The sequence below is a fragment of the Numida meleagris genome, chromosome 5, assembly GCF_002078875.1.
Source record: "Numida meleagris isolate 19003 breed g44 Domestic line chromosome 5, NumMel1.0, whole genome shotgun sequence".
NCBI lineage: Eukaryota > Metazoa > Chordata > Aves > Galliformes > Numididae > Numida > Numida meleagris.
Window position 1 is genome coordinate 17,551,605 of NC_034413.1, and position 15,244 is coordinate 17,566,848.

The 15,244-nt window shown below is 38.2% G+C and overlaps 1 protein-coding gene across 6 annotated transcripts in view; it reads left to right on the forward strand.

The window, feature by feature from the left end:
- FRMPD2 (FERM and PDZ domain containing 2) overlaps positions 1-15,244 on the forward strand; it is a 68,984-nt gene that overhangs the window by 34,947 nt on the left and 18,793 nt on the right. For 5 of the 6 annotated variants that reach the window (XR_002439334.1, XM_021398799.1, XM_021398800.1 and 2 more), the window contains exons 20-34: positions 518-625; positions 739-855; positions 1,370-1,605; positions 2,214-2,318; positions 3,615-3,708; positions 4,185-4,270; positions 4,425-4,572; positions 5,630-5,844; positions 6,400-6,498; positions 7,670-8,034; positions 10,639-10,933; positions 11,851-12,009; positions 12,655-12,829; positions 13,919-14,129; positions 14,812-14,849. Coding sequence is in view for 5 of the 6 variants with exons in the window: in XM_021398799.1 (XP_021254474.1) it covers positions 518-625; positions 739-855; positions 1,370-1,605; positions 2,214-2,318; positions 3,615-3,708; positions 4,185-4,270; positions 4,425-4,572; positions 5,630-5,844; positions 6,400-6,498; positions 7,670-8,034; positions 10,639-10,933; positions 11,851-12,009; positions 12,655-12,829; positions 13,919-14,129; positions 14,812-14,849 (2,451 nt within the window). In the remaining variant the exon portion in view is untranslated. The remainder of the gene's footprint in view (positions 1-517; positions 626-738; positions 856-1,369; positions 1,606-2,213; positions 2,319-3,614; positions 3,709-4,184; positions 4,271-4,424; positions 4,573-5,629; positions 5,845-6,399; positions 6,499-7,669; positions 8,035-10,638; positions 10,934-11,850; positions 12,010-12,654; positions 12,830-13,918; positions 14,130-14,811; positions 14,850-15,244) is intronic. The other variant, XM_021398798.1, reaches the window with a different exon arrangement.

Consider the following 15,244-nt stretch of genomic DNA (forward strand, 5'->3'; position numbering starts at 1 on the left):
AACCCAATTATTCTACCAGTAAGAGGAGTATTTTCTGCAATAGGCAGAATATTTTAAGCCAGGATAGTGAAATTAAACTACTTAAAAATAAATCAATTTTCTTAGATGTCTTTTCTATGTTCATTAGAAGTTTACATGACCCACCTCAGGAGGTCGTAAACCACACAGTGTAAAACAACGTTCTAATTTATTTTTACACCATATTCCTTCTGTGGGTGTTATACACATAGCTTATAAGTCCTGTAAGAAAGAAGTTGGATTCTTTTGAAGTCCCAAGACAGGGAAGTATTCTTACTGAGATATTATACTTAAGTAGCAGCCACTGAAGTCACTAGCGTGCTTAAATTATAGCATGAGTTTAAAGCTCTCCCAAATCAGGACCTTGGTAACCCATTCTCCAGAACTTACCAAAAAAAACCCCTTATGCCACTGGAATAAGACCTCTTTGTGCTCCTAAGTTTCATCTTTTATAATACTGCTAATGTCTCTACATTGGTATGCTATCTCATTTTTGCAGGTTTTGTAATTATTGGAGGAGAAAATGTAGGAAAATTAGACCTCGGTATCTTTATCGCTTCAATCATCCCTGGGGGACCTGCAGACAGAGCTGGAAATATCAAACCAGGTCATTGTCCTTAGTTTTTAATTAGAATTAAAATACTTCCATGGTTTAAAGTTAACTATTCTGGGCTTATTTCCCTCTTCTGATGTGCATTGTTTTTTTATTCTTTTTTTAAGGGGGACGACTCATCTCTGTGAATAATATTAGTCTTGAGGGTGTTTCGTTCAATACTGCAGTTAAAATTATACAAAACTCTCCTGATGAAGTTGAGCTGATCATCTCTCAACCCAAAGGTATATAAGAAAACATTTTTGCTGGCTCTATAATGCTAGCAATTGACTCAGGACACTGGTATTTATTAGGCACTAGAATGGAGTAGCACTTTCTTGCCTTTCAGTCCAAGTTAATCACTACAAGTTAGCAGTGAAAATCATTTTAGTGGGTATCATGAGACATCTGTTCTATAGTCAGTGTGAAAAAATCTGATCCATTATGGGCTTTATTCTGCATTGCTAAATATCAAGGGAATTTTGTCATTTCTTTCTATGACAGAATTAGTTCTACAGCCCATCTCTGAATCAGAATGATTGTCATAGTCCTCTGCAGTGATGAAGCAAATACATTTCTACACACATAAAACAGCAGGGCTCCATTTTACAATGGCTAACTCATTTTTATGAATTTGATCTTACAACTAGTTGATTTGGGAAGTTATTCCACCATCCTGTGTTGAGATACAATGATGCTTGCCTTCACATTTACTTATTGTTAACATTCATTGATGTCTTTTTGGGTATGGTTTTGCAGACATGTATGAAGAAGGATTAAATGAAGAAAAGAGTATATCAAGGGGAAACAGCACTAGTGGTTCTGAGATCTCTTGTGTAGACAGTGGAAGAAAAAAGATTCAAGACTGTCGTGCAGCTCTTCCCAAAGAACAGGCCGTAAATATAGATGAACTTGAGAAGGCTCTGTCTTGGAGTTTAGCACCAAAACTGGGCCCAAAGATTCCTGTTCTTTCAGCAAATAGCCTGGATGTGGAGGTAACTGAGATTCTGATGTTATTTAATAACGTTATGGCATGTGTCTTAACAACATACAAACCATATTAAGATTGGAAAGTAACTGAGAAATTAAAAACTGAGGAAAAGAGGAAGAAAACCTTGAAAGATGTTGCTTGTTAAATCACGCTGGAATTGTTGAAATTATAGGTATACTTACAATGAGTGAAAAAATGGAGAAACTGCTCCACAAAATGTTACTAAAAATTGCCCTCCCTCTTCCAGTGAACTACAAAATTTGATGATTTTCTTGCATTACATTTAAGTTTTCAACTAGCCACAGAACAGTAATATTTTATGTTTAATTTTCTTCTATTAAACAGCCTCCCTATCTACACTCATTTTATGCACACTTAGACAGATTATATTTTGAGTAACAATAGTGTAATCCTGAAATAACGTCAGGGATATAAATCCTACCACTCCAGGCTTACAGTGACAGCAGGATCAAACTCTTTGTATCTTCTGGAAACCTTCTTGCTTTCTCTATTTTTCTTTTTCTTTTTTTTTCTTTTTTTTTCCCCCCCTAATTATGTATATATTTTTCCTAAGACACAGAAGCTTCATTAGTGTTTATATTTTTGAGACAGGAGGCTGATTCTTCACGCTTACAACATCCAGATGAAAATGAATCAAATGAAACCTACACTGTGGAGCTTGTTAAAGAAGATGGGACTTTTGGAATCAGTGTGACTGCAAGTGTTACTGTTCATCTTTCAGTGTGTAGTTCAAACTGTAACGTGAACAAGAAACATGTAAAAACATGTAGAGAAGTGTATTTATGTGGAAGAAAGGTAGAATATAGGCCAGTAACGAGAACTGGTAGCATGGCACATTTCAAACCTAAGTATCTGACTGACAAATATACAGTACCAGCTCTGCTCATTCCCCAGTTCTTACCCACAGAATCTGTGCGTGTGTGCCAGCATAAAGCACATGGAGGTACAAGCCATTTTCAGCCTTGCTTGATTTGAGAACAAGACCTACCAGTGAAAGCGGAGTTTTTTCAGGGAGGGAAATAGCCAGAGCCTCTAGAAAATGCAGTGATACGAAGTATCCCCCAGGTCTTGACTGGTTTTCCTCTGAGGTTCCTGTAACTCAAATTCTGTGTCTACACAAGCAGATCATGTAGGACCATGGGACAGGCTCAAGTGGTGCCCACAGTCACTGCTTATGTTTTCACACACTTCCCAGTATGGCTTTGGAATGTGCAGGGGATAGGATTGGCCAAGAACTATCATCTCATGCTGGGAAGACAAAAGCTCAATTGTATGGACTCAAGATGAGCCATGTGTTTTACTGCAAATGCCTGACCAATTATATCTCCAAATGCACAACAAATACAGTTCTTCATATGTTTAGAGGATCAGAGAAAGAAGCAGTGAAAGCTGTATGTGCCACATTCAAAAAATAATTCCTTGTTCTGGCTATCAAGACTGAACTTACTCCTCCAGGCTGAGGTGTCTACAATCCTTACTGAAATGGAGTTAGAAGCAACAGATTCATTGCTTGACTTAGAAATGGAGGGCTCATTTTTCATCTGAAATTGACTAGAGGATGTAGAAGGACAGAATAGGATGCTGAGGTTAATTTGGAATTCCTCTGTACTGCAGGTTCTTGAGTGTCCGCACAAGGTCAAGTCCAAGCTTTATATATTGTCTGAAAGGCCAATAGTTGCTGAATACATATTGCATAGTTTAGAAACTAGGATAGAGGGTGACTGAAAGATGCAACCAGATCTTTACAGTAGCACAGGAAAAGAAGTGTGCTGCATTTTCCTGAGAAAGTAAAGCATGATTACTGCCTACGGAAGTACATTACAACTAGATGGGACATTAGAGTGACATCCTCCTTTTTATTTTTAATATATTTTTTTAAATGTATTTTCTGAAACAGTTGCTTTGCAATGCACATATAGGATTTTTTTTTATTTTTATCAGGGGAAGAATATGTGGAGACTCCACACTAACATATGGAAATATGTTTTGCAGGGTGGAATTAACACTAGTGTGCCTCATGGTGGGATATACGTGAAGTCAATTATTCCCAGGGGACCGGCAGATAAGGATGGACAAATAAAGATAGGTAAAAAGTCTGGCAATGAAACCCCGGGCTGCAGAATTAGGTGTTTGCGTGAAATACTTGCTACAGGATGATGAAATATGCTTGAGACTGAAGACCATACAACTGCAAAACATTATTTGCAGTCCATCATTCCCCAGCCTACCACTGCAGTTTATGTGGCTATTCTACTGAGGAACCTGGAGTCTCATACCAGCACAGCTTCCCTCTGTCACTGCAATTCAGAGTAGTGACTCAGACATCTACTTCTAGTGTTGCTGTGATAAGCAGATACTATCACTGCATCAGTTTGCAGAATAACCCTGTATGTTTGCAGTGTTACTAACAGAATACCATACAACAAGCAGTATTGCTTTCAAGCAAAATAACTATCTGAAGCACGTAAGCATGAAGACCTAATGCAATATGGGTAGCCTTAAAATTTCCATCCAATCTGAATCATCAGCACAATCATCACCCTTTATTTTTATTTCCCTCAGGTGATCGTCTGCTGGAAGTAGATGGAATCAGCCTCTGTGGCCTCACACACAAGCAGGCTGTGGAAAACCTTAAGAAGTCTGGACAGGTTTGTGTAACAGCGAAGCATTTGATAAGTCAAATAAACTGTACTTACTATGAAGCACACTAGCAAAGCTGGGCCAATATGAAACCCTTTTCTGTCCCTACAACTTTGGCTTACTGTATACTATGTAAACAGGAACGGTTCTTCATTTTTTTAGATTGCCAAGCTGGTTCTAGAAAGGGGACACCATCAAGTAGCAGATCCATGCCTGAGTACTAACGACAGAAAAGAGGACCAATGTGCAGTTGTTTCTGTGGCAACATCCTTCACAGATGGCACCAAGGACTACTGCTTTTTGACAGATGGTGAGAGAGGAGAAAAGGAATTCAGGGTGACTTTCTCTGGATACTTATGACGGGCAAGAAAGGAATAAATAAAAATTGTTCTAGGATATTTCTACAGGTTGGAAGGAAAACTGCACACCAAGCAAAAAGACAACGTGTAGTATTAAAAGCACTATAAAAGTTAATCCTGAAAAAGAAATGTACTCAGATTTACAATTGATACATGTGGTTTAATTTATCATAGACATAAGTACTCTATTTTTCAGCTTTCCTGAGAAGAGGCTGTCAGGAAACATTCCTTTCTGTACACTCACAGCACTCTCAAGCAAGAAGCAGCTGTGCTGATATTGCTCAGCTGTTACCCAAAGGCAGCACAGCTAGCACATCTGCTGATGCTGTGTCAGCAATGAAGCAAGGGTGAACCACTGCCCCACAGCCAGGACTGGAAACTGCCATCACATCAGTTCTTGAAAGAAGATTCAGAGGTCACTTTCATTGATCAACAAATTAATGCCCTCTCCCTTATTGTAAAGTTGTCCCATAATCACCACATCTGCACCATACTTTACCATGGGGCAATTGCTTCTCCACATTGTCCCCAGCAGAATGGAGTTTGAATGTAGATGTGATTTTTGGGAAATGGCTGGTCTCTTGATCTTGTCTGGAAAGAACAGTAGCTCTGTTTTTAGCTTATGCTGGTTTGTGCAATTCCTGAATTAACATCAGACAGCTACAGAATAGTAAGTCCTACTCAAAATCTGCAGAAGAATGTCAGAAAAGGATAGGATTTGAACTTTTTTTGTATAAACTGCTTCTTCCTTTGAGGGCTTGTACCAGATGGCATAAAGTCCATGACCACATGGTGGAACAGAATTCAGTTCTTGCCAGTCTGTCCATCTGAATTCTAGGGTTCATGCAAGCTAAAGTAAGAATAAAACCACCTTTTGTTACTAGTATCAGAAGATATACCTCTGCAGAACACAGGAAAAAGGTCTATAGAGAATATAATATATACCATTTCCTTAAGGAGTGCCTATGCCACTGAGCCCACTCTTTTTCCTATCTGTCCTTTGAACAGATAATACATTTGAAGTCAAACTGACAAAGAATTCTGGAGGCCTTGGCTTTAGTGTTCTTCAGATGGAAGAAGATGGCTGTGAACATCTTGGAGGAGCTATTGTCAGGATCAAAAGGCTGTTTCCAGGGCAGCCAGCAGAAGAGAATGGAGAAATTGAAGTTGGAGACATCATTTTGGCTGTGAATGGGAAACCTCTTCGAGGACTCTTGTATCAGGTACAAAGCACTACTGTCACTGGGCCTTCTAGTGGGTAATGTACTAATAAAGACATGGGATGAAACTTCTTTTAAACTTAACTATCGCTGAGGGGGGGCAGAATTTGCGTATAATGATTTTGATTTCTATGTCAAAGTCTCCTCTACAATTTTTATGGAGAATTCCCTTTGTAACAGAATTGTTACAGAGAATATTTATTGCTATTTAATATCTTGCTTTCCACTACTGATGCACAAAATCTATTGTTTGATGCACACTGGCTGTTAATTAGTTGGAATCTTTGATGCTCTTATGCATAATAGAAACATTATTCCCTATGGTCATTTGTTTAATAACATCATCCTAAATACCATGCCTCAGATTCTAGTCTCTATCAGGTGAGGTAAGTTTAGGGCAACTTTTTTGCCTAGAATGAGCAATTCTATACTCACATGAAGAAACTAAATGGTAGAAAAGGATTATATGTGAATTTATTTGCTGGTAAAAAGACATGTACTATAGGCTGAGAAAAACTGTATTCCATAAGAAATCTAATATTCCTTCTTCCTGATTAGGATGTCCTGCACTTGTTGAGAGGAGCTCCTTCAGAAGTCACGCTACTTCTCTGCAGACCACCAAAAGGTGTTCTTCCAGAAATTGAGCAAAGTGCCCTGGTAAGATAAAGATTCTGTCAGTGAACTTGCTTCTGTAATCCTGGAAAAACACTACTACCTTTTCTATCCAGCCTTGAATAATGCAACCTTGCCTTTCCTCCACAGTATCCCATTCCATTCCTTTCTCTTCCCATCTGCAACTCAACCTCTAGAGTTCAACTGCAATCAAAATAGAAATCTGACAGATTTGAAATATGTTCATCCCAGTGCAACAACCTTCGAGTTGCAGTACTGTCGATGAAGTGACAAAGCACGTGCCCAAGCACATCTTCTAAAAATGTTGCTTCTAAAGACATTCCACTAGATCCTCAGCCAGAAGCTGTAGATACTCTCAACTGCAGCTGTTGTAATCTGTGGGCTTGAGATAGCTCTATTACTCACCAAAGTGGGAAGAAAACAGAGCTTTTCCTCTTAACAAACTTAAATACATGAAATGATGTTTTCAACTGGTTATTTGGCTTCCTACTGATATCTAGCAGAATCAGCAGGAAAAAACAAAACAAAAAAAAATGGGAGAAAGTGCAGTAGAGAATAAAGGTAGTTTTATTATTCCTACTATTCATGGACACATGCACAAGTACTCTCCTATCATGAATATGCACTTGCACTATTCTTGCTCCATGCAGAATAGCCCCCTCCTGGTTACTGTCCCAGCAGGACTTATAAGTGTTGTCCATGGACAGACAGAAATGACTGTCAGAATCATCTCCAGAAAACAAACCGGTTCCTTTTGCTCTCCTGCAACATACTTGAATACTATTTAGTTGGTTTGGCCAATTACTTTAGTTTGTTACACAGGAATCAATCAGGAATCCACTTCTACACACTGAAGAGAGTATAGACATAAAGTCAGACACAGTACAAAATGAAATAAAAAGAGTCCTCCCCTAGCAAAGAATTCATTGTGAGAAGGGAACTTGTGTAGTAGTTTCCTGACTTGAACTCCTGAAGAATGTAGAAGATGAGCAGAAAAGCAAAACAGTTATTTAGAGAATAAGTTCCTTCCTCCACATTTTACTCCAGTTAGCATTTGGTATTTTCACACTAAGATGCTTATTGATAACTCCCCTGCAACTTCTTTGGTTTCTAAAGGAAAGAAAATGAGAGAGAAAAAAATCAGTTATACTTACCTTTCTGTTTGTTGTTGTTGTTGTTGTTGTTGTTTTTATAGACTCCAGCACCATCTCCAGTTAAGGCATTAATGGCAGAGATGCCAGGCAGTCCAGAGGCAGGAAATAGTTTAGGCCCATCTACCAGTGATGGAGGTAGCACCTCTCAAGACCTTGAAGACTGTTTGGATTCTCCACTGGCAGCAGATTTCAGTGAGCCTCCTGAAGAGGAGAGCTCAACTTACGAAGACCAGGAAGCAGAGTCTCAAGAGAATCCCATCCAGAGACTTATGCCTCCCAGGGAAAGTTCCTATAAGGATCTGTGGAAGTTTCATCAAGAAGCTGCCAGTTCTGAAGAGTTCCACTCCCTAGAGGAAGAAGTGAAGCAGAACTGCTACTCACCATGTGATCTTGGATGTGCTGAAAAGTAAGCAATACTGAAATCCACCCTACAGCCTTTCCTTTGGCTCTTAGAATTTTGAAAGTGAATTGCTTAGAGTTAAGTATGGCACTCTCTGCTTTGAGTTGCTGCTGATTACTGAAAAATTTGCTTTACCATCTTACTCTGACTATCCTGACCTGCTCTGTCTGTTTACCTTCTTCTCATTGGAATTCTGCAGAAATCCACATTGCAAAACAGTTGAGTGCAGCACTAGTGTAATAATTCATGTTGTTCAGCTGAATCTGGCTGCATTTTGAAATCAGTGGAAAGACTCTTGTTGACATAAAAAGGAACCAAACATTTTCTTATTTCTTGTATGATCTTTGAATTTTCTCAAAGTTCACTTAAGTAGGCACCAAACACTTCTTATTGTATAATCTCTTAATTTCAAATTTTTCCAGAGAAAATTAAAACACTCTGAAGACAAACTGTGATCATGGAGAAAAAAAAGTTATTTTCCTGTCTTCAGAAGCAAATAGAAGCCCTGAGCCAGAGGAGTTATGCAATAAAATGCAGTGCAAATGGACTCAGCCTTCTTTTACACTCTTATGGATGTACCAGACACTGGCATACAGAAGATGATCCATTCCATTTTAACCATTTTTCTCAGTGCAAAATATAAATTATTAGAACAGAAGGGATTGGTGGAAATAAAAGTTAAATGCCTAACATAAACCTCTAACTTTTAGCTTTTACAATTTTCTCTAGAAACTCATTTCTATTTTTCACACACTCACTTGAATCTTTTTTTTTTTTAACTTTTGACATCTAGCAAGCTCAAAACTAGTGAATCACAGATTCCAGTCATTGTGGAGCCACAGTACCAAGTGATTGCAAGTCCTGTGGGACCATAACCGCTATTTGTGCTTCTAGCTCTTCCCTAACGAGAGAAGAAATTTCATTCACACTCATAAGTGAAGCTTCTACTTGCATATATGGTTTTCTACTGCCAAGATTAAAACCAGTTGAAATATGTCTGTAGCAAACACACTTGCCAAGAGATACAGTTTCATCAAAACTAAGTTTCTTGTGGGAAAATATCAGCTGAAAGAAAAACCTTGGCTTCTTCCCAAGAAAGAAGTTCTGAAATAAATGTTTTTGTTTGGTATATTTTCATCATCATTGAGTTTCAGCTTTTGCATTTTCAAAAGGCATACAGAGCAGTTTAAGTTGTGTATCTCAAATAACGTTTTAAATGTAATCTCAGTTTAAATGATCCTTCCATGTATATATATGGTAATATAATGAAATAGGCATTAATGAAGAAATTCCCCTTTCTTTTCTTCAGATTGCTCAAAACTTTTCATGCAAATGTAGAAGTCTTCCAATACGAATTTTAAAAATTTATTACTCAGGGTGTCACACGGAAAATTTATTCCACTTTTACTACTGCCAACAAAAAGAACCTTCAAAAAAACTACTTTGAAGAAATTCACCCCATAGTTTTCACACGGAGGTCCAAGTTGGGGATCACCCAGACTCCAAAGGCTAAGTCTAGCGTGTCAGTGCACATTGTGCGTGGGCCTGCAGGACCAAGACTCATGCATTTCTCCTGCTGATGTAGAGATGGGCTGGAAGCTGTGCTGAGATTAGGCCACTGCTGGCTCATTGCCTTGAGCTTCTGTAGCTCTGCCAAACCCCTTTCATACTCTGAAGGTCAGTCAGCACTTCACTGATATGCGACAGTTTCTGTGACACTCTCCTCGACCAAGGTTCATTGAACTTAATCCTTTATTTCCTGTCGCATGAAGAAAGAAGCTGACTGTATTTGCCATTATCCTTAAACATTTATTTTAATTATACATGTTGTCTTTCACAGTATCGTAAATGTCTTCAGCTATTAAAGTACATAAGCTGCCAGTTTCACTGCCAGCTTTGCTGTGCCACTGAAGATGCACAACTCATTTCTTCCCTGCATCAGCACAAGCTAACAGACTAAACAGCCTCTTGCACTGAATGTATACAGCATGAACCTACTAGTTTTTCTCATCTCAGTCAATGTTTTAAAAGCGCCACTGGAGGATATTAGCTATATGCATCCAAAAAGCATGTTTTTCTACTTTTTTGTACTTTCTTTATGACTGTAGACAACTTTTGAAACAATAACTTAACACTGGGGATCTTTTGTGATTTCATACCAGATGTGCAGTTTAAGAATAAAAGCAGCTAAGAATGTGGCTGAAAGCTATTTCTCATGAAGAAAAATGCACATATAAAAATTGTAATAGTGCTGCAGTGTGCATACCACTTATCAGATAAGTTAATTGTTTATGGCAGATGAAAGAATTAATGGTCTAGGAATTACCCAATTATTCTTTTAAAGAAACAACAAAAGTGCTAACTAATGCCTTAAAAAAGGAAGTGTGTAAGATTTTGCAGACTGAAAGCTTTTAAATATTTTTACTAGCTTTGCAAAAGATTATTTCCTAGTTATTTCATAGTCATACTTGAGAGACCCAGACAGCCATTTAATACCATAACTAGTATCCTAGTTAAAACCGGGTTGTGTATAAGCAGTAGATTTTTCAGTGGCCACCTAATAAAGGACATGGAAGAAAATCCCAGCACTACAATCTTTTTATTTTCCAGCCCTGTGTTTAATAAGAATGATGGTGACCTATCAAACAGAAATTGTATGTCTGAAATTCTCTCTCTAACCCCTATTGATGAAGAGTATCTCACCATCAGCTCAACATCTGTGACCTCACTTTCACGAGGAGGAAGCACAGAGACTCTCTCCACAACCTTGGTGACCCCACAACCACGTGTCTGTGGCCCTTTCTCATCATCCCTGTCTGCTAGAGACACACAGAACAGTGACAATGAATGGGAAGACTTGGAGGAACTCGAGGAAGAGAAGGAGGAAAAAGAGGATTGCACTATGGTATGTCATTGGCACCACATTATTAACAGACAATGACATGGGAAAAGAGACAGCTTTAAGAATGTAGCATTCTTAAAAACAGTTTTAACCCATTATCTGTGCTAGTTCTGCATGACCTTTCTCACTTTCCAGAAATGCCCAAAATGAAGTAAAGCATATCCTCCTGTATGCCCAGCTCTCCAGAATGCTTTACCATTTCCTTTAAGGCTCTCTCCTCGCTCTTGAAATCTTGCTATTTCTTTAACTTACCATCATTCTGCAGTATTATTCCCAGTGTACAAAGCCCTAAGACCTGTCCTTAAATTAATGGGAATCAGCTATTCGGTAATTTTCGCATGTTTTAAACATGTGCAATATCACTTTGTTACAGCACTGTAATGAAATATACACTGTAATGTCCCAGTAAGAACCTACGACTCCTGTACTAATTCCTATTCAAAATATAGGGATCAGTCCTGCCAAAAGCTGAACATCTTGCATTTCTGCTGACGCTAATGAGCTCTGAATTCCTACTAATTTGAGAGCACTGAGAATAAAATTTAGGCCCAGCCATTTCCTTTAGTGGGAAAGCAATAGCAACAGCAACTGCAGTCTCTGAACCCTACTGTTGTAACACTTGTCAACTCTGAGTGCTCCATGCCATTTTTATACACTTAAAATGCCAAAATTCCAGTGCCTGGTGGCATTCTGTGCCTTATTAGGTCCTGTCAATCAATCACCATGAAGCTCCATGAGGTATAAAGAAATAAAATTAATTCTGGAACAATAGCAGTGACAGATCAGAGAAATCCTTACGTATGCTGCTTATTTATACCATCTGAGCATCTGATTCCTATTTGCATATAAAACAAAATGGAAGATGTTAATGAAGCAACAGAAAAGCCTACATCAAACATATCCTGTGTTTGCTTTAATAGGAAACAGAGATCTTTGTGACTTTGACAAGGTCAGAGAACAATGGTTACGGATTTTCAGTGGTTCTTAACAAAGTGGACAACTGTCTTTATGTTGATGAAATCTTGCATGAGCCTGCCCTGTCAGATGGAAGGCTGAGAAGGGGAGACAGAATCATTATGGTACAGTAATCCTTTGAATTTAAAAAGAGGAGAAAGTATTTGCAGATCAATGTCATTTAGCTTTAGCAATTTTTCTTTCATAGGATCCAGTTTATCACATTTATGCATGCAAGTGCAAATGAATCATATAATAAATATAATTCTGCTGACTTCAGTAGAATAAACTTCAGCCTCAATGGATTGTACGACCAGGCAAAAAACAAGAATCATCTAGCAGTAGTGCTCTACAACTGATACACTAAATGTCCTCCTAATTAAGGGACATAAACTACACTAATCTGGTAAAAAGGGGACACATAAAAGATGCAGGACTTATGTCCTATGTAACATATGAACAAAGCCTGTTTTGAGGCTTGTCTTCAATTTTTCAATTAGACTTGCCTTCCTTGCTTTTTGCCACAAGACCCTGAGTTTCAAGAAAACAAAGGTAATTTTATGAAAACAGTACAGTCAGGACAACAAAAGTTCAAAACCAAATCTTACTGCAATTGTAACTGTTGTATTCACAGACATTAAGTGCCACAGCAAAGCAATGGTATGAGAATGAGAACTAATTCAAGTTTATATGCAATATTTGGGGTGGAGGGAGAAGTGCGATGATGGTCAATGAGATCTATGCTATCACTTCAATGGTTTGTCATTTAGGTGAACGGAATTGATGTCACACCTTTACAATGCAATGAAGCCCTGACTTTACTGCAGAGCTCTCCTCCTGATCTGCACCTCGTGGTTGGTCGTGCTGGCAGCAATCCATGTCCTTCTGTTAGGCCAGATGACATTCCAGAAATCACTCTCACAAAAGGTGCCAATGGACAGCTAGGTGTGTAGTAAATACTATGCATACTATTTTAGACAAGGATTATAGTGGTGGTATGATAATCAAAGGCAATTGTGGTCTTGGATCAATATGATCCTGAATGACCTTGACACCATCATGCTCTCCTCCATCAACACGACCATGGGCTGGAGAACTTTCTTTTTGATAGGAGCATAAAGGAAAGACAAATAACTCTTATTAGACCAATTAAGCTATTGGAAGAACTATATCTGTATGATCACACTACCAGCTGCAGTTTCTGGTCGATCTTCAGTCCCATATTTTTATGTTATTGAAATACAGAGAGTTGCTAGAAGCTGTCCATTGTTAGATGATGAATGTCTACTACGAACTGATATGCATGAAGTTCTATTTGGAAAAAAAAGCTTGGGAAGGATGAGCCACTGGTTAGGGTAATAGTCTGGCATTCAAAAAAACTCTGCTTAAGTGCTTGATTCATCAAAGACATTAAGTTTCATATACATTGTGCAATGCAAGAGATAAAAGAAATCCCCAGTGTGAGTATCTTATTACTACTGGAGAATGAATACAGAGCGTACTGCACACAGATACAACCGTGGACCCAGGAAACAGCATAGCTATCTTTACTCTGATACAGCATCCTGTTTCCAGTTCAGAAACTAGTTTCTTTGGAAACTACTGGAATACCCTTGCGCAATACTGCTTTGTACTGGTTAGGTATCTCCTTATCCGTCCTGCACTTTCACTCCCTGCTTAAAAAATGGAAATGATAGCACACCCTACAGAAGACACTGCAAGGCACTTACATACTCTGGTAATGAGGGAGTCTTATTCAAGTACACAGGTGAAACAAATTACATTAGGTGAAACCACAGAATAGCTGAAGCATACAGATGGACAACACTGTTTAAGATTTTTAATATTTTGTGAACATCTAATCGCACTTTACTCTTGCTGTCTTACTGGGGCAAAATTGCTGTTTATAGCATTGGTGCTCTGTTCAGCCTATCTTTCAATGACCCACATCTATTCCATCAGGCTGCATTTCACTGACAATGAAATTCAAAACATGCTACCACAAAAGACTTTTTATTATCTGCATTATTCTAGGCTTGAAGCTGACGGGAGGAGCTGGAAGCAAGCTACAAGGTATTTATGTGCTAGAGATAGTGCCTGGCTCTCCTGCCAGTGTGGAAGGCAGTCTGCAGCCACGAGATCAGATTCTGTACATCTGTGGGCTGTGGACTGAGGGCATCAGCCTGGATGATGCAGTGAGAGTGTGTGAAGCTGCCACCCAGAATGTCCAAATCAAAGCAACAAGGTAAATCTGAGCAGATAGCTGGAGCATACTCCGTTTCAGTCCTAATGTTAAAGCAGGTTTATCAGCAAGTCAAACAATAAAACCAAACAAGAAAAATGCTGCACCTCACAGGTCCAAAGATGTAATCTGGTACGTGACACCCATAAGGTATCTTGACTCCTTGTAATCAGAACTAACGCAAAAGAATGGGAATGTAGATAAACTCACATGACATGCATCACAACTCTTCAAATTGCATCACCAAAACACAAATGTGAATCCTTTAACTGCCTCTGATGGGAAACTCTGAGTTACTTCCAACAGCGAAACATTTAAGAAAGATATTGAAAATCCAGCTGTCATTCTGCAGCATATGTCAAAATGTTCATCCCAGGGCTGCTCAGGAACCTACAGTTAAGAATTCTCCCTCTTCAGGCTTTAGGAAGCAGTTTTGTACTGAGACAGATAGTATAACATATTCTTTCTTTCTTAGACCAATGTAATTAAAATGTTTTTCATTGTTGTTAAAGATAGCGTATATTTATACACTGATATAAATGCTCTTTAGAAAAGCACCATTAAGAATAACAAAATCTTAGAAATACAACTGTAATTTAAAAACTTTTTCAGAAATAGCTTTCATATGTGCTTTTAAAAACATGCAGCTCTTAATGGCTCACATATTGCACTTTTCTGCCTCCAGAAACGGCAATCCAGTGGTTCCTATAGAGCAAGAAAATAGTAAGTAAGGCTAATGTTTTTTGGACTTGAGCTCAAGATTTGCTTCTGATTTTGGTATTAATTTCTTATTGATTAATTGCATTAAACTTTTATTAATAGATTGTAACTTGTCATTCAGTATTTCTGTTAAGGTGGAACCAAGGATCTGAAGAAAAATGGACAGCTCTTTACAGAGAGAAATAAAATGTATAGTTCCCTTTAAAAATATTTATTTAATTTCATCTATATTTGCTTTTTGTGCAGTCAGCTTCTGTTTTTATTAATTTGCTAATTTTAATGGGAATTTTATGTAGTCGTATTTCAACTTCTGGTTTGATTAAAACTATTCTGCAGTAGTTTTCCAGTGTATTTGAGCTACTTTTTAATATGATGCCACAACTTAGCCATCTTAGACT